Source organism: Acinonyx jubatus, chromosome C2 (genome assembly GCF_027475565.1).
Source record: "Acinonyx jubatus isolate Ajub_Pintada_27869175 chromosome C2, VMU_Ajub_asm_v1.0, whole genome shotgun sequence".
NCBI classification, from domain to species: domain Eukaryota; kingdom Metazoa; phylum Chordata; class Mammalia; order Carnivora; family Felidae; genus Acinonyx; species Acinonyx jubatus.
The window spans coordinates 28,801,691-28,825,892 of NC_069384.1; the positions used below are offsets into that span (position 1 = coordinate 28,801,691).

At 34.3% G+C, this 24,202-nt stretch overlaps 1 protein-coding gene across 9 annotated transcripts in view; it reads left to right on the forward strand.

Annotated features, from left to right (window-relative positions):
• The window catches only part of LIPI (lipase I), a 72,800-nt gene extending 52,190 nt beyond the window's left edge, over positions 1-20,610 (forward strand). For 3 of the 9 annotated variants that reach the window (XM_027077534.2, XM_027077533.2, XM_015071797.3), the window contains exons 10-11: positions 3,573-3,749; positions 17,895-20,606. In XM_027077534.2, the coding sequence (XP_026933335.1) occupies positions 3,573-3,749; positions 17,895-17,985 (268 nt within the window). In that variant the 3' untranslated portion in view covers positions 17,986-20,606. Of the gene's footprint in view, positions 1-3,572; positions 3,750-11,531; positions 11,638-17,894 lie in introns of those variants that run through there. The other 6 variants (XR_003426798.2, XM_053220667.1, XM_027077537.2 and 3 more) reach the window with 6 other exon arrangements.
• The last annotated feature ends 3,592 nt before the right edge of the window (positions 20,611-24,202 follow it).

Genomic DNA, 24,202 nt, shown 5'->3' on the forward strand with positions numbered 1-24,202 from the left:
CATTTAAAGGAGAGATATTCCAATCAAGGAATGGAGACATTGTTTTCAAAGGCATGGAGATAGGAGAGTATCTGAGTTCAGTAACAGCTCACAGACTACAGTCCTAGAGAAGTTGTTTCCAACTTGTTCAAAAGGCAAAGAAATTGTGATTCTTCATTTCCCTTATAAACAACATTGTGTATGAAGAACACCCTGAAATATTGATATATTTTATTCATGTCCTTGAATTAGTGCATTTTTCATGAAGGATGATATATTCATGACAAATCTGTCCATCTATTACTGGCCAAGGGCTTTATTGTTTTTCTATTAATAATTCTTTGCTAATAACTTTAGTCATGCTTTGAGATTTAAACTGTTTCAGAAACCAGGGAAGTCAGAGATTTTTAAATGACCTTTTGTTTCCCTCTTCAAAATTAAAATAGGAAGATTTGCTTACTGTAGAAAATGTGTCATATTATACAGTAGAAAATGAGAATCATATATAATTATATCATCCAGGGATGTTCACATTTACTATGTGGTCTACAACTATGTCTCCTCTTCCTTTACCTCCTCTTTTTCCTCTCTTCATTCTGGTATATACCCTTGTGCACACACATTATTTTCTTCATTTAGCAAAATTAGGATCTTACCACAAATGTGTTCTGTATCCTGATTTTTATACTGAATGCTACAGTGCAATCATTTTTTGACGTCGCTAAATATTACTCACATGTTATAATATGCTAAATATAATAATATATAAATATAGGATTTTAAACAAGAGGTATCAATTTTGGACATTCTGGTTGGAAGGATTCCCCCAGAGGATGAGTAATGGAGAGATTAGAGTGGCACGTGTCCAAAGAGGTGGAGGTGCCTATTATAATAATTTATGTGAGACATGATAGAGGTCTAGACTCAATACGTGGAGGTGTTTCTTCCTTTTTTTTTTTTTTTTAGGATTTAGGATAGATATTTTTTATGATTAATTAAATATGTGAAAGTTAAATAAAGAAACCAGTTTCAAGGTAACTAGTTAAATTATGATGCCATTTATTGAGCTAGGAAGTCATGGAGAGGAGCCAGTTTAATCATTCAGTATAATTTCTTGAAAGCTTCTATAGGCCAATGACTGTACTAGAAATTAGGGATACAATTCTGGACAAATTAGATTGCTGTCTTTACATAACTTCTGTCTAGTGCAGCAGATAGACTTTACACATACATAATACAAATAAAATGATGATGTTCATCATTCCTCTATTCAAACAGAGGAATGTACATTGAGCTAGGAATTGTGCTAAGTGCTGAAGATACTGTGATGAGAAAGATAGACATGGTCCTACCCTCTTTAAGCTTGAAGCCCTAATGAAATATATAACAGTTATAAAAATTAAATAAAACTACATAAATAAAATCTGAAAAATGTCTTGAGGCAAATTATAGTGTGCATGGAAACATGAAATAAGGGACATGAATTAGTGAGGTCACTAAAAGTTTCTCTGAGGACATTTTAGTTGAGACCTAAATGAGGGACAAGATTGATTTTCTTTGCTATATTACAGGACAAAGTATCAACAAATGCACAGATCCTGAAGCAGGAGGGAACATAGCCCATTTCAGGATCTGAAGGAATTTTCTAATGTCTTAGAATGGAGGCAGGATCAGCAAGAGAGATATGAGAGAAGTAGAGAGCTCCTGGATTTTGTAAGAACTAGAACTTGTAGGGCATATTTTGGGATTTATATTTTACTCACTGAGCAAATGAAAATCACTAAAGGGTTTTAGTTGGAGCAGTTTGGTTGGAGCCGGGTTGGATTTTCATTTTGGAAAAACAATTTGACCACAATGTGTTGACAAGGAAAGAGACAGGATGCTGTTGCAAGAATATAGGAAAGGAACAGTGGTGTCTGAGTGCTTGCTGTGGAAATGTATGAATTCAAGGCAGATTCAGGATATTTAGTAGGGATAATCAGTAGGAATTTATGATAGATTGGATGTAGGGATTGAAAGAGGGGGTGATATCAAGGGTGAATCCTAGTTGTCTAGCTTGGGTAATAGGTAGTGATGCCATTTAAAATAATAAGAAAATTTGTTAGTTGTAGGTTTTATTTTTATTTATTTTATTTATTTTTTTGTGAGAGATGGGCTTTGGGAAAGATGTCATTTAGATTTGAACCCTACTGAGTTTTAGACATCCTTAAGGTATGCAGGTACACATGGTGAAAAGCAATAGATCTCAGCAAACAGAGCTCAGATAGAGGCAGAGGTTTGGTGGTCATGAGCAAATAGTTGGTATTTGAAATCATTGAAGTGGATGTGAAATTGTAGGGAGAGATAGCACGTTCCCATCTGGACATACTGACTCTGAAGTATCTCTGAGAAATCTAGATAACGTCTTAGAAATTAGAGATATGAACAATGATATTATATTCCATGAAAGAGGAGGTAATATCAGTTCCTGGGGGTAATAGATATGGGCTTTGAGGAGAGTAATGACAACCTTTTTGGAGCCCAGCTGTTTAGAAGAATCAAAAGCAGGAAAGAGCAGGGATAAATATAAGATGGCACAAGAGCTGGAGACACCACTGGTTGCTCCTCAGCTGCTTTACGTATGATTGTTACCTTTGCTCAAGCAAATCATTGTCACCTTGAAGGAGGAAATTACCACGACAGATTTTTTAATTTTATTTTTTTTTGCTCTCTCCTCTTTTCTCTTTCCTTCCTTCCTCTTTTCCTCTTCCCCCTCCTCCACCTTCCTCCTACTCTCCCTCCCTTTCTTTCCTCCTTCTCTTACTTATCCTGCTCCTCCTCCTCCTTCTTCACCTTCTTTGGAGTTTCCTTTGTAGTCAAGCAGATCCATATTGATCTGACTCCAGGCCCCCCTATGTTTCTGGCACATAGGGGTGAGGAATTTGAGTAGAGTGATGAAGAAGAGCATTGACGTGGCTGTGTTTGTTTTGCATTCACTAGCTTTGGAAAGTCATTTGTATGCTCTGATATTCAGTTTTCTCATCTGTAATCGGCAATACTAATAGTACCTAGTAAGTGGAGTTGTCAAGATAGTTAGATAAGGTCAAGCATGTCAAGCTTCATTATAGTTCTGGGTACACTGTAAATGCTCAGGAACTTGTACTTATTAAATTCTACATTAATTTTTTTCCTTTTGAATCTGAAGCTTTTGTAATAATTCACAAATATTTGACAAAATGGCACAGATCAATTAAGAATTATTATTTGAGTATCCTGTCCATTCAGGGAACTGTAATAGTTGTTACGGTGTCTAAAACAGGAAGCATAAAATGACTCCTGTAATCTTAGACAAATGTACAATCTAGACACCAAGTCAGAAAGACAAGATGCCCCACTTTTTTCTCAAAAAGTGTCCCCAAATAATTTTGTATGAGGATACCTATATTATTATTTTATTTTGTTTTCATTTATTTTAATAAATACTTCACAAATATGTTTTGGCTTTTTTCCCTTTAAGATTGTTGTTTCTATACTACATTAAGATTATATTGACTTTAGAGTTAAATTAAATTTTAAATTACTAATATGGTAAGCATATTAAATTTTCTGTTTAGGAAGAACAGATCATTTTATCAACTTCAAGAAGTCAAGATTCTTGCTCAGTTTTCAAATGATGTTGTAAATATTTCAGGCATTGGTTTGGGATATTTTCAGAGCTCAAATTGGCAATGTTTCCAATGTAATTACAACATCCACCGTGTCATGGTACAATCACTTACCTATCCAGAAAGGTAAGAAAACTAAATTTTGATTTCATTATATTATCTTTTAAACTTGAAAATATCAGTATGCTAAGAAATGGCTTAAGAATTCATGTGTTCAGATATATGTTTATTGTGTATTTCAGATTATATTTTACACAAATATTAGAATATCTAAAAGGTGCAAAATGCACTTTTTAAATGAAAATTAGTTTGAGTGAAATTTAGTTCGGAGTCACATTACCTAGGCAAAGTAAAAAACACAATCATTTCATTAGACACGATAAAAATGAAAAATGTGAGACAAATATCTGCCTTAGAAGTTGATCAATAATTTCTTACATATACATATATATTTATAGATTGGTTGAGATTCCTTTTGTACAATTCTTTAGATGGGGTTCAATGGCTGAAAACTCTATCACGAAGCATATCATCATAGAAGATAGAAGTCATCAGGACTTTCAATGATTTTTCTCTTTATTTTTATTTGGGAAGAGAAAAAAATCCATTTTTATCTATTATATATCAGAGTCTAGACATCATGGAGATTCAACCCTAGGAATATATTGACATCAGTGAAGCTCTAGCATATATACAATAACAGCAGAAGAAAGTCTGACTCCTATGCCTTGGTTTCTCTGTTACATCACAAATATCTCCATTACACAAAAATGTGATACTATCCTGACTTGATGGGGATATTTGAAGACGATAGACTGTAGCAGTATTTTTCTTTGCCCATTTAATATGCTTTTCTTAGTTCCATGTTCTCACAACTGAAGAGGTTTTCCTACTATCCTTGTGCCCATGATATTGATGTACATGTTCACCATGACAGAATTCATATTCCCACAGAAACACCTCTGTGAAAACATTAAGAATCACTAAGACCCCTTTAATGAGTTGACCATCTGTCAATTTGGATATGTGTGATTGAGTTGTTCCAACTGTGAGTGCCAACTGAGAGTCAGTAGCAATGGGTTTGTGAATTGCTAGAAATCACTCTTCTTTAGTTGACTGTAGATCTTTCTTTTTATTTCTCTTTATTTTTCTGTATTTGTATATTTGATTCTCTAGTTACCTTTATATGAATGTTGAACAGAGTAAATAAGAAGTTTTGGAGAATAAAAATAATAAATGACAAGAACATGCATTTAGATGAGGTCTATATTAACAGAGGAAAACTGGATTGTTTGGAGTGTAAATTATTTTGTAACTTTTGGTATGAGAATATTTAGTCACTCAAAAGTCAATAATTAAGATGTCATTATAGTGGAAAAAATCTCAGGGTTATTCTACTTTTCTTTGCCTTTGATTGAAATACCTACCAAAAATACCAAAATATTTGAAATTTTCAGCTAGAAATATTAGCAATATTATTCCCTGCCAGAGTATACCAAAGACAAAGAGAGAGACAGACAGACAGACAGACAGACAGACACACACACACACACACACACACACACACACACACACATTAGGGGGTAATGTTTAAAGGACTAGTCTCAAGATTTGTAATCTTCAACTGATCTCTGTATTTATTATCTTAAACATGCAAATATTCTGGTAAACATAAGAATGCAGACTATACTTGTGTTTCCAAAAGCTAGGTTTTAAAGGGACCAAACTTGTTGCACCATCATAGCCTCCTAATTTCCCCCATTAATACTCCTCTGAGCTTAAGGAAGGTATGAACAGAGAAGTTTAGAGGTTGTAGTTTTATACCTTCTGTCTGGTACTTAAGTGTAAAGAATTCATATTGTCCCTGAATAAAGTCTTTTCCCTATATATCACAACTGGAAAAAGAAAACGAATTTTTTCTTCAGTCTAGAAGCATATAATGTAAGCTTTGGCCAGACACCAGGTATTAGCTAGAACCTTTATACATAAAATAGCACAGAAGCTCAAGATGAGAAAGAGAAATTTAATTACATACACAAGGACAATAACAGGAACTAAGAATAATCCACTCTTTGTTTATATGGGCAAATGATAGGACTGGATACTGCTTTTATCATTTAAGCAAAAGTGAACAGGAAAAACACAAAAAACGATAACAACAACAGTGACAATGACAACAACAAAATGCTGCCTATTTCAGCATAAGCAACATAGAAAAAAAGATCTAACAATCAAGATTTAGAAATAAGGTTGACCCTTTAAAAGATTTATTATAGGAAATAGATGGAAATTATACAAATCATTGCTTGGTGTTCTTAATAATATTTAAGAAAACAGTAATTCATTAAAGAACAAGAGAAGAGCACTTGTATGTGATTATGAAACAGCTGACTATGATGCAGAGTGAGCTCACAGTTAAACTAAAGACAGTATCAAGTTTAGTATCAACATTAAAAATAAAAAATAGAATTGATCACTAATGTAAAAAACTCATTTTATAATAATTTACAGAATAAGGTGATATACATAATATAAAAGATTGAGGAACAATTGTTGGGAAAAAATAATTGAAATGCAAAATGTAGCTATCTGGTGTTGTTGAAGAGGAGACACAACAGAAGAACTAAGTGCAGATGTGATACAAGAAAACTGTCTTCAGAAGAAGATACAGATCGCAAATTGATAGAGTAAACTAAGAACCAGAAACTAAAAGAGATCAATCTTTAGACTCACTCTTATATATTTTATTTTTTAAAATTTGGTGATAAAGAGAGAATTCTGGGGGTGCCTGGGTGGCTTAGTCAGTTAAGTGTCCAACTTTGACTCAGTTCATGATCTCACAGTCCATGAGACCAAGCCCCACATCAGGCTCTGTGCTGACAACTCAGAACCTGGAGCCTGCTTCAGATTCTGTGTCTCCCTGTATCTCTGCCCCTCCCCCAGTTATGCTCTGTCTCTGTCTCAAAAATAAACATAAAAAAAATTTAAATTTAAAAGATAGAATTCTGTGGGGCACCTGGGTGGCTCAGTCTGTTAAGTGTATGCATCTTGATTTCGGCTCAGGTCTTAATCTCATGGTTTGTGAGATTGAACCCCTCATCGGGCTCTGCACTGACAGCATGGAACCTGCTTAGGATACTCTCTCTCTCTCTCTCTCTCTCTCTCTCTCTTTCTCAAAATAAATACATAAATAAACTTTTTAAAAAAAGAATTCTGCAAGTATTCAAAGAAATCTTCATAGAGTGGAAGATTAAATGTAGCAACTGACGTGTCCATCAAATGGATGAATGGATCACTATATGTATGTGTGCATATGCGTATGAATGTTATTCATCATAGAGGAAAGACGAAAGAAGGACATGCTGCAGTTTGTGACAATATGCACGGACCTTGAGGACATTATATTAAGTGATATAAATCAGGGAAGCATAAATACTGTTTCACTTGTGTGTGGAATCTAAAAAAGCCCAACTCATAGAAATAGACACTTGAATGGTGGTTACCTGGGCCTAAGGGGCAGATAAAAAGGTAAGATATTGGTAAAAAAATACAAATTTCCAGTTATAAGATGAATAAGTTCTGGGGTTATAATGTATAATGTAGTGATTATAGTTAACAGTACTGTATCATATGCTTGAGAGTTGCTACAAGTAAATCTTAAGTTGTCTACAAAAAAAATGGTAATGGTGGTAATTGTTTTGTAATATATAAGTGTATCTAATCAACATGTTATACCTCGAACTTACGCAGTGTTATATGTCAGTTATATCTCAATAAAGGTGAAAAAATAATTAATTTAAAAAGATATCTTACAAATCAATAATAAAAGGATGAATATATTACGAGGATAAACGGACAAGGACACAAAAGAGAAAATGTACAAACTACAAAAATGATTTGAGCTTTTTATTTTATGTTTTATTTTTCTTTTGTTGTATAAACAATATGTAATGAAGATGTAAACAAATATACTTTCTAATAGCTGTGGACATTCTGCCAAGTGCTTCCCCCTTACCTGTTTCACCAAATGGCTTATTCATTAAAGACCTTATCCCTGCTGCTCAGAGTTCACATGAAGCAAAAGGCAAACTCTTCACCACCCCCTCAGTTGTCTATTGTTTTTTTTTTTTTATTATTGTTGCGGTGGTAAGAGCTCTTAACGTAAGATTTACATTCAACAAATTTTAAGTGCACAATACAATACTGTTTACTATAGGCACAATGTTGTATAGCAGATAATACAAACAAGCGAATTCCCTACTACAAAAGACAGAAAATCCAACTGCAAGTCCCTAAAGATAAAAGGGTCATGTAGCCAGACATATCTAAAAATCCCATGGAAGATATAGCTCCTGGTTTGGCTGCATTCAAAGAACAGTTCTGTGATAGCTCTTGGCTTTACCATTCACATTGCTTCATACTCTGTCTATATAATACCAGTTTGGCTGCTACTTGATTCCAAGTTCTAATCCCATGAGGATGGGTGAAGAAAAGGTTTTAAGGTCTCCTTGCATCTCAGTGACTTTGGGCAAGTACATACTTTTGAACCTTACACTGTGGTCAAGGAAATAGATTCTTCTGATTGGTCAAGGAAATAAGTCCTTTGGTTTATGCTTACTCTGAAACAAGATGGAATCAAATTCAATCAAAGTTTATATATTGAGAGTGGGATAAAGAATGATAGAGGTATGTGTCGAGTAAGAGATTGCTACGGCTGAGGTCAGAGAGGTCTTTTCCTGCTTTCTCCTCTAAGGTTTTGATGGTTTCCTGTCGATGAATGGATAAAGAAATTGTGCTTATTATACACAATGGAATACTATGTGGCAATGAGAAAAAATAAAATATGGCCTTTTGTAGCAACGTCGATGGAACTGGAGAGTGTGATGCTAAGTGAAATAAGCCATACAGAGAAAGACAGATACCATATGGTTTCACTCTTATGTTGATCCTGAGAAACTTAACAGGAACCCATGGGGGAGGGGAAGGAAAAAAAAAAAAAAGGAGGTTAGAGTGGGAGAGAGCCAAAGCATAAGAAACTGTTAAAAACTGAGAACAAACTGAGGGTTGATGGGGGGTGGGAGGGAGGAGAGGGTGGGTGATGGGTATTGAGGAGGGCACCTTTTGGGATGAGCACTGGGTGTTGTATGGAAACCAATTTGACAATAAATTTCATATATAAAAAAAAAAAAAGAATGATAAAGGTAATATTATCAAAGAAGATTATATTACCTGAAAGGGGATAGATGCTTGGTGGCAAAAATAACACGACACTACAGAAAAACTGAAAATATTTTGATAAATCGAGCAAAACATTAATTGAAAGTACATTGGCTTGTAATGTATCCTACTAAAGTTAAATATTGGTTTAACAAAAAAAAATCAAAATTTGTTTGCCAGATGCAATTAACCTGTGAATGAAGACAAAAAATGAATATTTAAGTGGGAGTACTCAAATTCAGATTTTTCAAGATACTTTAAACAATTTGGGGGTAAGTTAGGTTTTTTAAGTGGTTATATTTATTGTTCTGGATGGCTACAATGTAATATTTTGCCTGTAAAACAACTTGAGATTGAACATTGTAGTAACTCCTCAAATAATTTCCTCCAATATATCTTGGAGGGCTTATAAATACATTTAGATATTTTGTCCTTTTTCAAATTAATTAAATATTTTGATCAATAATTTTGTAGCTTTTGCCTGAATGCTTTACTTACTTCCTGATACTTCTCTAGTTATTTAGTATTGCATTTAGCTGAATGGTTTCAAGATTCTTTTGAAAATACTATGCATGGAACTTAAATTTAATGAGAGTATTTAGTTAGGAAAAGGCAACAGTACTGTCTTCAACTTAAAGAGTAATCTTAGAAAACCCATTTACAGTTACATTATTTGTGCTAAAGTCTTCAACCTTGCATTTGTGTCTTTGAAATTGCCTGGCTGAAAGCCGACCCGTGCAGTACTTTGGGGGAATATGAGGATTGGAACTCTAGAACTCTGAAGGGTGTTTACAGGTAGCAATTTTGACATAACTCATTTTACATTTTCCCAAAATTTGTTCATCCTTCTTGAAACCTGTCTTCCATCTTCAATATCCACACCCCACTTTTTCCTATGTCCCCAAATGATGTTCTCTAGGTCACTGTAATTTTGAGAGGTGATATGGGTCAGAAACTCCAAAACAATGTCAACTATGTGAGTAGTGCATGCATATAGTGTTTCTATATGTAATGTAAGCTACACCTCATATAAGAATTAAGTAGTTTTAGGATGACTGGAAATGAGCTTTTTCCTTTCTGTTCTTTTCTGTTCTTTTCTTTGAGAGAGCAAGAGAGTGGGGAAAAGGGGCAGAGGAAGAGAGAATTAAGTAGTTTTAGTATGACTGGAAATGAGCTTTTTCTTTTCTCTTTCCTTTCATTTCCTTCTTTCCCTTCTTTTCCTTTCCTTTCCTTTCCTTTCCTTTCCTTTCCTTTCCTTTCCTTTCCTTTCCTTTCCTTTCCTTTCCTTTCCTTTCTTTTCTTTGAGAGAGCAAGAGAGTGGGGGAGAGGGGCAGAGGAAGAGAGAATTAAGTAGTTTTAGGACGACTGGAAATGAGCTTTTATTTTCTTTCCTTTCTTTTCTTTCTTTTCTATTATTTTCTTTGAGAGAGAACAAGACAGCAGGGGAGGTGGCAGGGGAAGAGAGAGAGAGAGAGAGAGAGAGAGAGAGAGAGAGAGAGAGAATCTTAAACAGGCTCCATGCTCAGTTCAGAGCCCTATGTGGGGCTCGATCCCACAACCCTGGGATCATGAGCTGAGTCGGGATCATGAGCTGAGTCGGAATCAAGAGTTGGATGCTCAACTGACTGAGCCACCCAGGCACCCAAACTATCATATTATATACTATTACAGTCATTATTGAACAAAAATGTTATACCTAAATATTTTTAGAAATTCAGTTTTTTAATTATTAAGGGACAAGATAGTTTTATTCATATTCTCCTAACATTGTTTTAGATTAAAATTCTCTTGCAGTTATATAAGGATTTTTAAAATATTTGATAATTGAAATAAGTGGTTCTCTTTAATTTGCTTAAAAGTTATGATGACATAATTCCAATTTGCAATTGTAAAACTGGACAACATAATCAGGGTTTTCAAGTTGTAATCATAAAAGGTACAACACATATATTTTCACTATGCTGTTAGGTGCAGTTATAGTTATTACACAAATATCCAATAAGCAATACAAATCTTAATAACATTGAATTAAAAGTACCTTACATAAATATATAACAAACAAATATATTTTCAGTCAATCCTTACTGTTCATAAAACAGTTGTGTTTTTTGTATATTTGTCTTGTGATTTAATTTGCTCTAAATATTTTCAGTGGCAGAATATACATATAGTTTATATTTGGATGATAATAGATGGTCAATTAAAGCAATACCTTTTTTCTCATTTTTCTTCTCTTCTCTTGTTGGTCCCTAATTTAACTTCTCTTAGACCTCATTTAACCTGTAAATACACAGCTAAAGCAAAAGATTGACCAAGCCAATAATTACATGAAAGAGATCTGTTTGTCTTGCTAAAGCAATTCATCCTTAAAATGCCTCATTCCCAATATTTTTATGAAACTGTCTCATTCTCCATATATACATCCTTCTACCTTCTTGTAAAACTTTCCTTTTGTAGTCCTTTTGAAACTTCCTACACAAACTCTGTATTCGCTTTCCCACACTATCCTCTCTGATAATGCTGTGATCAGAATCTTCACCTAGTGGCTTTGTTGGGGACATAGGAAGACTCTGAGACTATTGATTAAGAACTTCAGAGAAGAAAACTCGCATTGATTCCAATTTCATCTCATAAAGTAGAACTTACTGTCCAAATTATTTGCCCTAAATGTAATTTAACCTTCTTTTTTAGGGAACTAGCACACATGGAAGGGATTTTTTAGGTGCATGTTTTGTATGATGTATACCATTTAAAGGAAAATTCTTATGTACCAAGGAAAGATGACTTCTTTGAAGAGGTAGGCATGAAAGAGATATCCCAAAGTTTTCTTTTTTCTGTTAGTAAGCTGCTTTCAAGATGAATAATAGTGGCTAAATTTGTTTAGATCTACTACATCCCAGACACTATTTTTGTGATCTTTGCAACACCTTTCTGAGGTAGGTATTTTCTTTGTTTTATTAGTAAAGGAACAGAAACTGAGGGGTTTTGTATAACACATCTAAGGTTTTTAAACCTAGAAGTGACTTTGCAATGATTTGAAGCCTGGCTTTTCTTGGGTTTTTAATGTTCTTGTTTTCTTTTGTTTTAGTTGCTGTTATTTTTATAGGAATAAACATTTTTTTCATTAATTAATGTAGTGAATTATTTCCATTATGGAGTATTCAGACAATTCAAATATAATGTTACAACTAAGAGATATCACTGTTAATATTTTGTCATGCTTACTAATAATCACACATGTTATAACTGAATCATGAATCTAATTATTGTTTTTAAGTTTATTTATTTTGAGAGAGAGAGAGAGAGAAAGAGAGAGAGAATGAGCAGGGGAGGGGCCAAGAGAGAGGGGTGGGGAGAGAGAGAGAATCCCAAGCTGGCTCTGTGCTGACAGCGGGGCTTGAATCCACACACTGTGAGATCGTGGCTCAGTGGTAACCAACAGTCAGATGCCTAACCAAATGAGCCATGCAAACGCCCCTGACTCTGATTATTTACGTTAAATTATAAGCAGGCTTTCTGTGTAGAATCATGCAGCTTATTCACTGCAGTAGCTTTGCGAGAATCACTGTTTACATAGATAACAATGTGAACATAATGTACTTGGGGTTGTGCAGTACCTTGGGCCTGATTAGAAGCAATTTTTTCTTCCAAAATGTAAGTTAATGGCTGCCATTATATTCTGTCTTTTGTGGAACATTCAAATTGGTCTTTCCTGTTTTGTTGAGTATTTTGTTTTTTTTCCCCCCAGTGCTTGCTTATCATAGATACTGATTTTCTGTGCAGAGACAACTATCTGCACGGTAAACAATTTTCCTTGTTTTACATTCATAGAAGGAACATCAAGGATAAGGAACGGTTTCAAATCTTGCACCTTAGCACATGATGTTCACACCTTCATACAGATCGTTGGCGAGCCGTAGAGAGTTGTGACTTTTTCCACGCATTTCTCTTTTCTAAGTCACTCATAAGGGAAAAAGAAATGGTAAAAGCAGACAGATGCGTCCACTATTATATGTCAATCCCTATTTTCTTAATCATTTTTATATGGACAAATATTGTACACAATTCATTCATTGGTTAATCAGTAAAAATAGGGTAATGTAATCGAATATGCTATAGAGAAAAAATAAGCATGCAATTTTAACTTTTATGTAAAATATAAACAGTGAATAGACTATGAAAATTTACCAAATTTATGCAATTTAGATACAGTTGTTTCTACTCATGAGGGAAAAAAACAAACAAACAAACAAAAAAACTTGTGGGTGGTTAGCAAAACACAGCATTCCCTGCTGGTTGAGGGTGCTAACAGATGCTTGGATGAAATGTATACTTTAAGTTTAATTACCTAGATAATTGCCATAACTGTTTAGTTGCTTTTCCTATTTAGATCTGTCCCTACAGATAATGTGCAATTAATGAGAATTAGCACTGCCAAATTATTGGGAACGTGAGTTATAAAAGTGGGACGCCGTATGGCCCAGATAGACTGTGTATGCATTCAACCAGTAATTATCTCTCTGTAACAAACTCTGATAGAGACTACAGCATCATTCCTTCAGGGCATTTCCAGGAGAGTAGGGCCTTTGAACTTAGGGATTGAGAGGAATATTTCTAGTGGAAGTGACCTGGGATGACTTCCTGCGAAAAGTGGGACTAAATGTACTTTTAAAAATTTTACCTAACAGTAAAATGTACTCTTTGGTGTATAGTGCTATGAGTTTTGATAAATTCATAGAGTCATACACCACCATCACATTCAAGGTACAGGACATTTCCATCAGTGACAAAGACTGCCTTGTGCTGTCCCCTTATTTTCAACCCCACTACCCACTCCCACTCTCTGGCAACCACTGTCTCTAGTTTTTTCTTTTCCAGATCATTATATAAACGGAATCATACAGTATGTACAGCCTTTTAAATATGGCTTTTTTCATTCAGCTTCAAACATTCCAAATTCATGCATTTTGTTGCTTATATCAATGGAATGTTATTGATGCCTACCGCAGTTCGTTTAACCACTCACCAGTTTGAGGACATATGGTCTGTTCACAGTTTTTGATATCTATCTATGAATAAAGCCAACATAAATATTTGCATATAGGTTTTTATGTGAACATAAGTTTTCATTTCTCTTGGATAAATATCTAGCAGTGAAATCGCTGGGTCATACTCTAAGTGTATGTTTAACTTTATATGAAACTGCCAGACTGGTTTCCAAAGTGACTACATTTTGCAATCTTGTCAACACTTAGCAGAGTTCCTTTGCTCTCCTGCATCATCAAGTTTTTTTGTTGTTTGGTTTTTATTTTCTCATTACTAATTTGTGTTTTTAATTTTGATTTCTCAAATGACACATGATGTTGATGGCCTCTGCCATTTAATTGAGGGTATAAAGATTAGTTAGTTTAATGTGATTATTAATATGGTTGAGTTAAAATCTTATTATTATCATCTTATTATTTTCTTTTCTATTTGTCCCATCTGTTCTTTGTTTCCAGTTTTGTCATTGTCTGCCTTCTCTTGGATGAATTGAGTAGTTTTAGGATTATGTTTTCTTTCCTTTCTGGGTTTATTATTATTGTTATTAACTCTTTCATTATTTTGGTGGTTTCTTTGGGGTTCATATTATAATGCTTAATTTATCAGAGTCTACCTCCAAGTGAATTTTATCACTTCACATTTAACATGAGAACCTGAGAGTAGTATAATTCCATTTCTCCCATCCTGGCTTTTGTGCTGTTGTTGGCAGACATATTGCTTGGATATCTGCTAAAAATTCCATAATACAGTATATCATTTTTGTTTAAAGGGTCAATCTATTAAGGAGATATCAATAATTAGGAAAAGTCTTATGTATTTATATATTCACATAGTTACCATTTCTGATATGCTTCTGTTATGCAGATGCATATTTTTATCTGGTGTAATTTACCTTTGGACTAAAAGAGTTCCTTTAAGGTTTATTGTTGGTTTGGTTTGGTTTAGTAGTCTGGGTTTGCTGGTGTGAATTCTTTCAACTTTTATGTGTCTGAAAAATTCTTTGTGATGCCTTGATTTTGAAAAGTAGTTTCTCTGGGTATAGACTTCTAGTTTGACAGGTTTTTTTTTTTTTTTTTTATTTCAGTTAGTTAAAGATGTTGCTGGACTGTGTTCTACTATGCATTGATCCTAATGAGAAATCTATTGCTATCCTTCCTTTGTTCTTGTAAATATAATATGTCTTCCCCACCCCCACCCCCCCTGACTGGCTGGTTTTATTATTGCCTTACCATTGATTTTAAGCAGTTTAATTATGATGTGACTTACTTGTAATTTTCTTCATACCTCTTGTGTTTGGTATTTGTTAACCTTTTTTGGACCCATAGTTTTATTGATTTCATCAAATTTCATCTAAAATTGTAACTAGTTTTTAAAATACAATTTTTCCATGTCCCCTCTCTCTCCTGTGCCTTTGGGGACACTAATTTCAAGTTCATTAGGCTGCTTGAAGTTATCCCACAGCTCACTGATGCTCTGTTAATTTTTATATTTAATTTTCTCTATGTATTTTATTTTGAATACTTTTGTTGTTATGTCTTTGAGTTCCTATTCTTTTATTCAGCAATGTTTAATCTGATATTAATCCCATCCAGGGTATTTTGGATCCCAGACATTGTAATTTTCACCTCTGCAAGTTTGACTAGCATCTTTTTGTATCTCTCATGCCTCTATTTACTATTTGAACATATGAAATAAAGTTATAATAACTCCTTTAATGTCCCCTGCTGATTCTCACATCTGTGCTTTGTTCTGGGTTGGTTCCAATTGGTGACCCTCATATGGGTTCATTTTCCTGTTTCGTTGCATGTTTGGTAATTCTTGATTAGATGATAGATGTTTGTGTATTTTATTATGTTGGGTGCTCTATATTTTTATATTTCTATAAATATTCTTCAGGTTAATTCTGAAGTTGCACTTAAGCTCTTATAAACAGGTTGATTTTTTTTCGGGTCCTGTTTTCAAGATTTATTAAGCAGTCCTGGAGTAGTTTAGGGTTAATTACTCCCACTACTGAGGCAAGAACCTCCATATGCCTTCCCCAGTGACCTGTGAAATACTGGCTTTTCCCATCTGGCAGGTGGGAACAGGCACCTGAATTAATGCTGAGAACCTTAAGTAACTTTTAAAAACAGTATGATAGGCTTGGATGTGGTGATTTATTGTACAAAGGCCCTAGGGAGCTTTTTAAAATAAGGAAGTACATGTATTTTTTGTAATTTGGAATAATACATGGATTTAAGTTTTTAAAAAATGAACTATGTTTGAATTTTAGAGTTTTCTATTACTAGATTTCTTCTGTTATTGTATATAATCAAAGTAATGTATTTATTTCACTAATCTGTGGTAAGTAAAGCATTTGAAATGCAATATTTAGTGTTCTTTTTAAAACTAAACAAGTAAACATACAATAATCTCCCCATGGTAGTTCAATATATAACACAAGTTTTCTTCTAAATTATAGTTTTTAAAAAATTTTATAGGTTGGGGAGTAGGAACTAATAACATAGAATAAATGATGTCAAAATTAGAGTCCTGGCAGAGGAAGTAGACAGGCTTTTCACAATGTAAAAACAAAGAAAATTAATTTTTTTCATACATTTTGATGAAAATTAACTTTTGGTAGGTACTATAAACCTGCCGCAGCTGACTTGTAATGCTTGCAAAGATTTGTAAAATGTAGAATATTTAATTCAAAAATATGCATTTATTATATTACTGATTGAACATACTGTGATATTTTATTGTAGAAAACAAGTAAAACCACACTTGTCTTTATATTATAAATATGTGAATAGAATAATTACTTAATGGTTGAGGTAATTTGCCTATTAATAAGTCTAATGACACACTTGTTCTACTATGACAACTTAGAAATGAGGTAGATCAGGGAGGTCCAGAACAGTGAAGGCACATTCAATGGATAAGCGGTATAGCAGCATAGGTAAAGAATTGACACAAGTATATATACATTTGTTTGGAGAAGTGGTAAAGTCATTCCTACACCTATTTCTTAATAATGAAGGAAGGTTGATGATCTCTGATAATGTGACAAAAAACTACTTTTGCTAACACCTAAAATTCTTATGATTGAAGTATTATCATTTTATATTCACTGTTATAGCATTAAAATTAAAATTCCAAGGTGCCTTTATTAATTCAAATAGAAGATACTCTAGTATTCTGTTTCAGTTTTTATAATTAAAAATGAATATGTCTATATTTTATTATTTTAATCAAATTTGCAGGCATAGAAAATTGATTTATCTAAAAATGAATAACTTGACTAAAAATGCTGTTGAATATTTTAAAAACTTGTTCAGTGGTGTCTCAAGCAAGCTAGAAGGAGATTGGGAGCAATGTATATCTTGAATTAGAGCAATGCATCTTTTCTTTAGCTCCTTTCCTAAACTTTAACCTATCTTTTCTTATCCTCCTTGATTACCTGTTTTGAAAGTTTTTAAGACATTAATGGGAGATAAAAACTAGACAAGATGCTCGATTCACCACAGTGATTTGACTTTTCAGAAATATTCAAATGCTAAATACACAATCTCTCCAAGACACAGAATTCTTTAGTCATTATTACTTCCATTTTAGCAGGTGGAAAAAAGGAATGATTACATTATTTTGACAGAATTTGTCTATGCAGTTAAGCTCCATTCTTTCATGGTGGCTCTCCCAGTAGAAAAAGTGGCCCAGCCACTAAGAGTTGAGTTCAGGCTTCAGCTATTTCAGTATCCAAAAATATTTCCCATATAAAGTTAGTATCCCAAAGAGGCATCAAGGAGAGAAGAATTTGAAACACAGTGTTTTTCTTTCTCATAAATATTGTGTCTACTTCATCCCTGTGTAGCCAAGTGAGATGGAATGGAAAGAATGCTATAGGTTTGTCCCTGCATTTGGAAAACTAATTAATTACAGGCATTGAATATTCTAATGTTTATGAGAAAAAAATAAACTTTGCTGCTTTTTATTAATAATTAATTCTCTCTCTCCCTTGCTTTTTCACAGACCACCACTTTGCATATATAATTTTGTTCTTAAAGGAAATGAGGAATTATTTCTCAATCCAAGCACATGCACATCAGGATTTGGTTTGTGATTAAAGAACTTGTAAATGGGGACAATGTAATCAGCATTTCTTTATGAAGGCATTGTTCAATCTGGGATTCACATATTTCTACTTCCTGAATAAATTTTAAAAATAAAAAATATAGAAAAATGTTAAAATGCATATAGTAAAGCATTCTGAATATATTCTAAAAGCTATTTATCTCTGTTTACCTCAATCAAATGTTTATCGTTAAATGTTTCCCTTAATTACTTAATAGATAATATATCTTTAGAAAAAAGAGAAGCCTATTGTTTCAATACACTGTCTAAACTATCATTTTCTACTTGTCAAACTGCAGTCATAAAAGAAGTATTTTTAATTGTAAATTTGTCACTTGGAGAAGTCACTTGGATTAATGTAAATTTGGTAAACATAAATACACCTTGTGTTTAGTGATCTATTTGGCATTTAGAGATATATTTGATTTATTTGGCACTGTAAATAAATTTATTTCTATGGAGCACAGTAATATATGGGTCTGTAATGTTTAAGATCAGACTTTGGGTCCACCTACTGATGGTGTGAACTTGAGTAGCTAAACTTCATCATGTTTCAGTCACCTAAGAATTTTTGTGAAGATTGAGTCAATATTTTGACTGGTGTCTTTTCAAATTAGTATAATAATAATAAGAAATACATAATGAAAATAATAATAAAAATACTGATAGTTAACACTTACATACATCCCTGTATTGCTACACAGTTTAATAACACATATATCAATTCATTTAATCCTTACAAAAACCCTATGAGATTGACCTCGTTATTTCTGCTGATAAAGACATTGAGGGATTCCTGGGCCTCCACTCTCTCACTTATGTCTGAATACTCCCAAGGTTTGTTTCATGTGTGTTTATAAACCAATATGTCAACTACAGTCACAGTCCGTGTGTTTTGACTTCCTGCTATATTAGTTTGCTACAGCTTCCACAGCAAAATACCACAGAATGGGTGACTTAAACAACATAAATTTATTTTCTCACAGTCATGGAGGCTGGAAGTCTAAGATCCAGGTGTCAGTAGGCTTCATTTATTCTGAGGCCTCTCTCCTTGACATGCAGATGGCTGTCTTCTTGCTGTTTCCCCACATGGTCTTTGTTCTGTGCATGATGTCTCTTCCATGTGTCTGAATTTCCTCTTATGAAGACACCAGTCCAGTTGGATGAGGGTCTACCCTAAAGGACTTATTTAAATTTAATCGCTTCTTTGCAGACCCCCAACTCCAAATATAGTCGCAGTCTGAGGTGCTGAGGGTTAGGCTTTCAGCATATGAATTTGGCGGTGGTGGGGGTGGTGGTGGAAGGGAGTGGGGTCAGGAGGCACAGTTCAGTCCATAATGCCTGCTATGACTCATTAGCTCCACAATGATGACCTTTGCCTGATAAGCCATTTGAAGATTAATTGGGGTCATTTTTGTTGCCCATCTGGAAAACACTGATGTGTGAAGACTCTTGATGTACTAGATGAGTGTTCCAGGCAGAAACAAGTAGAAGTCTCCTCACTTTTTGTCCAGGGATTTAATTAGTGCATCCTGTACCTCAACTGATAGTCCTTTTTGAAAACAGCGCCTTCAGGTTTTGTCTCAGCCTTCACCACACAGGCCTCTGACTCAAGTCTGCAGAGACACCTGTTTGCTCCTCTCTGTCTCTGAGGTGTCTGCTCACAGTCTTAAACAAAACTACAAACCCTCATGTAATTGCTAATCCTCTCTAATTAATTTGCCAGATATTCCCAGCAACTTTTGGATCTGTTTGTGATGGGAATGACATTTAAAATTAAATGTCAATAAATGCACTACAGATAAATTATGAGGACCAGAAATTCTGTTCCAGTATTCCAGTTGCTTAGGGTTTCTGGATAATAGAGAAACTGATAGCATTTTCATGGCTCCTGTAACCTTTATAATAAAACACTTTGCCACAGGTGATAGACTCTCCCAAGGATAACTTGGAGACACAAGCTTATAAAATGTTTATAGGTTTCCATATTATAATATCTTTCAGGATTCTAATTATTCCCATTTTTTAAAAGATAAAAACAGAGAAGGGAAGAAGGCTGTGACTCCTCTGACCTCAAGTTCATAGTCCTTAAGCAACATTTTTTATCCTACTTTTTTTTTTAAATTTGTGGAAATCATAGATCAAAAATAAAAGGGGAAAAATGTGCTTTTTGGAGGATTATGGTGAAGCACAGGTATTCTATAGCAATAATCAGGGACAACAAAAGGAACAAATAAGAATTATGCACAAAATATGTTACACCATGATGCTTTGAAGGCATGCTGTTCTGGAACAGATAGAAAAGGAAACAGAGATGAGATGTTTAATTTCTATCTTTCATGATGCTTACTTGGCATGAATCACAGAATCAGACTCAACCCTGTCTTTCAAAGTCCTTTCAACAATGCAGTTTGGTTATTTTTAGGTTAGTTTTAGGATTTATCTAATTAAATAATATATTACAATTTTATTGACGTGTCTTCTTGTGTTTCCATGGAATAATAAATTTTATACTTAAAAAAATCACCAGCAAAGCAACAAATCATACCTTTGTTCCAATAATGGTTGACTGAAATGAGGAGTAAATATAATCCTCAGCAAACTGTATTTTGTTTTAATAAACTACACATTAAAAAAAACAAATTGCATCATTTGCATCGGCTGTAATACCATTCTAATGTATTGGATAATTGTTTAATTTGTGTGTGTGTATGTGTGTGTGTGTGTAGTCAATATAGATAAGGCAAAATTATGTAAGAATACTTAGAAATAGTTTTATTCATAAAGGTGTTGTGAGTCATAAAATTTATGGCCTATGTATTAGTCCTGTTTTTTGCATTATTATAATAATAATAACAAATACATAATGAATACTTACTATGGGACAGTCTGTGATTGATTGATCGATTGATTGATTTTTAGTAATTTCTACACCCAACATGGAGCTTGAGCTCATGCCCTTGATATCAAGAGTCATGCTCAGGGCACCTGGGTGGCTCAGTTGGTTAAGCGTCCAAATCTTGATTTTGGCTCAGGTCACGATCTCATAGTTTGTGAGTTTAAGCCCTGTGTTGGGCTCTGTGCTGATGGTGCAGAGCCTGCTTGGAATTCTCTTTCTCCCTATCAAAATAAATAAATAAACTTAAAATAAAAGAGTCTCCTGCTCTACCAAATGAGCCACCTAGGTGCCCCACCAGTCTGTGATTTTAGGAAGTCCTTGACTTGCACTGTTTCATTTAATATTGAAAACTACCATATACATTAGGTAGTTTTATTACCTTCAGTGACTAAAGGGAATAAAAGAGTAAAAAAAAAAACCCTTTGAACAATTGGCAATACTTGAAAGATATGTTTGTTGTATTTTGTTGTCTACTGAGTATGTAATAAGCATTATGTGAATGTTTGTGGATGAATAAATGGATAGATGTGTGAACAGGAGCTCAAATCCTCTGGAAAAGAAGCATAGGACAAAAAGAAGAGCCTGACTCAGAAATTGTGATGGGGCTGGTGAGTGCCTGCCAACTGCCAAGGGGCTTGCTGGTTGTAACCATTCCAACAAATCACCAGGCACATGTACTGGTTTTCTGGCATGTGCTTTTAGGATCTTAGTATGAAGACATTGTTAAAAGTTACCAAATACCTGACTCCTGCCCCAAGACAATACAATCTGCTTCTCTGGGTGGCATAAACAACACTTTCAGAGAATATCAGTGGATGACTTTGGGATAATGAAATGTAGGACTTCAAAGCACAGAAAACATTTTCATTCATAATTTCTCTTTTCCTGTGAACATGTGGTACATGAAAAAAGAAGGAAATATGGGAGGTGAACAGCTGGCTATGCAGATGGTGTTGAATTGAATTTGGATTTCTGTATCACGACTTAAGTTTCTGGAATGCTAGGCTCTTGGCTAAGGGTAGAATTATTTCTCACAGGGACATGGAAGAATGTGTTTGCATGTAGGCTAGCAGTCATGATTAAAGTGTTTTAAATGGAACATAATATTGTAAAAGCGTATGAAGATTCAAAGCAACTTATCATTCACCCAGATTCTCTAGGACTCAGTTGAATAGTCTTCCAGCTTTCTTGTTTGATCCCCATAGCACCTTCCAGTTCCTAACTCAGATTTGTCTTCATAGCTTCCTTCTCACTTGGGCCTTTTATTGGCCTTTTCCATGGTCAGCTTGTTGCATATCTCCCCAAATGACTCCTTCCTTTGCTTTTGCCTCCTCCTGTGTTTCCCAGAGATGCTATTTCATGTCTCTGTTACAGCCTGGGATGTTAACTCTTTGCTTACTTGTCTATATCCGTCACAAAGATGTGATTTTCCTGAGTAGGAAATTTTTGTATTATACATCTTTGTATTTTCAGGGTTTAGATGACTGACTCACCTGTTTCAAGGGTTCCATAAATATTTGTTGAATGATAAATGCAAAATTAAATGAAGCAGTAAATATTTTTTAGCTTAGTTGGGAAGAGTGGGCAGTGACCATTGACTGCAAGCTATTTAGAAGAACAAAATGTTACAAGTGGTTCTGGCTAGAGATCACAGAGCTCTCCTGTACAGCAAATTTGAGATTATTTATGCCTTAAGCTCTTTTCTAATGTAGTAAATGTAGTAAAACCAGATTTTAACATTAGATGATGTTAGTCAAAACAGAGTATTTAAGAATAATTTTTGTGTTTAGAGCTGAATTTTAAAAATTCTTTCACACGTATCACTGAAGTATTAAAACATTAACACTCTAAACACATAGAAGAATGATAAAAATTCAGGCCTATTAAAAATAACTACCTGGGAAAAGGAAAAAACACACACACACACACACACAACAAAGTGTGCGAAAGGTATAGATTCTGAAACCACTGGACCTTTTTCAGTTGTACTTGTCATAAGTTATCAAAGAGTTTTTTTATTTTCCAATACTTGTTAATTTTGTGTTACTCTTTAACAATTGATAGGAGACATGTTTAATTGGGAAAATGTCTATGGAGAACGTTTCCAAGATAAGGGTTGTCAAAGTAAATGAAGAATGAATAACTTGGAAAATGGGCTTACTGTTAGCAGAGCACTTTTTTTAAGTTAGGGGGGTATGGGATGAGAGAGAGAGAGAGAGAAGGAGAATTAGAATTTATCAGTATTACATCTTATTTTAATGATTAAATGGAATGTATTCTCAGAACCACATGGCCTAGGACACCCCCCGAAAAACTTTCATTGTGAAACACAAGATATAGTTTCTATGAAATAATGAATTACTGATGATACGGACTATCTTATTTCAATCATATTCTCCTAAAATCTGTACAAAAAAGTAACACTTGACCAATATTTATAGATTTGAATATAGGCACAATTTTAATATAAAGAAAAATGTGGAAAGCACCTCAGGGTTATGATGATGGCAAGCAGTAGTGCCAGATTCACCCTTACCTCCTTTTCATTTGAACAAGTCAAGGAAATACACAGAATCTAGGATTGAAAATATCTGCAGCATAGGGAAATTAAATATAATATTCCAAATTTCAGCAGGAAGTTATAATAATCACACACAAATGGGACATTCACGCAGATAATTGAGCTGATCCCCATTATGCCCCCATTGGGCAGGTAGAGAGGTGACCCATTGCACTGTGATTCCATTTCACTTTCCAACTAGAGGTGTATGGACATTTACCTACTGGAAATCCGTAACTTTCTGAGAGCAAGAAAATTTCCACTCTTCAGATTCTCTTCCATTATTTGACTTTTTAGTCATCAGTATCCCACAAAACCAGGAAAATTATATGATTGGAAATTAATATAGACAGGCTATGTGGCTTTCCACCTGTGGTAGATTGTTTCTGTAATATTGCCTAGTTTGTTCAAATCTCCTAGTAGTCATTCCCATATGTAATACCCTCAAACCCTAAATCTGGGCTTGAACATGTGTCTTACTTTGCCCACTGGGACAATAGTAAATGTAACCCAACCTGAGACCTGACAAATACTTCCTGCCCTTGGATCCCAGGGACATCATGTTAAAATGCTCAAGCTAAGCTGCTGGAAGGATGAGACACTGAATGGAGGAGAAATGATACACCTCAGCCAACAACTGCCACTCAACAGATTGACCACAAGCAGAAAGATTGGTAGAATTGGCCCAGACTTGAAGAAATGCAATAGACCAAGGCACTGTGTTGGGATGGTTTGTTATGTAGCAAA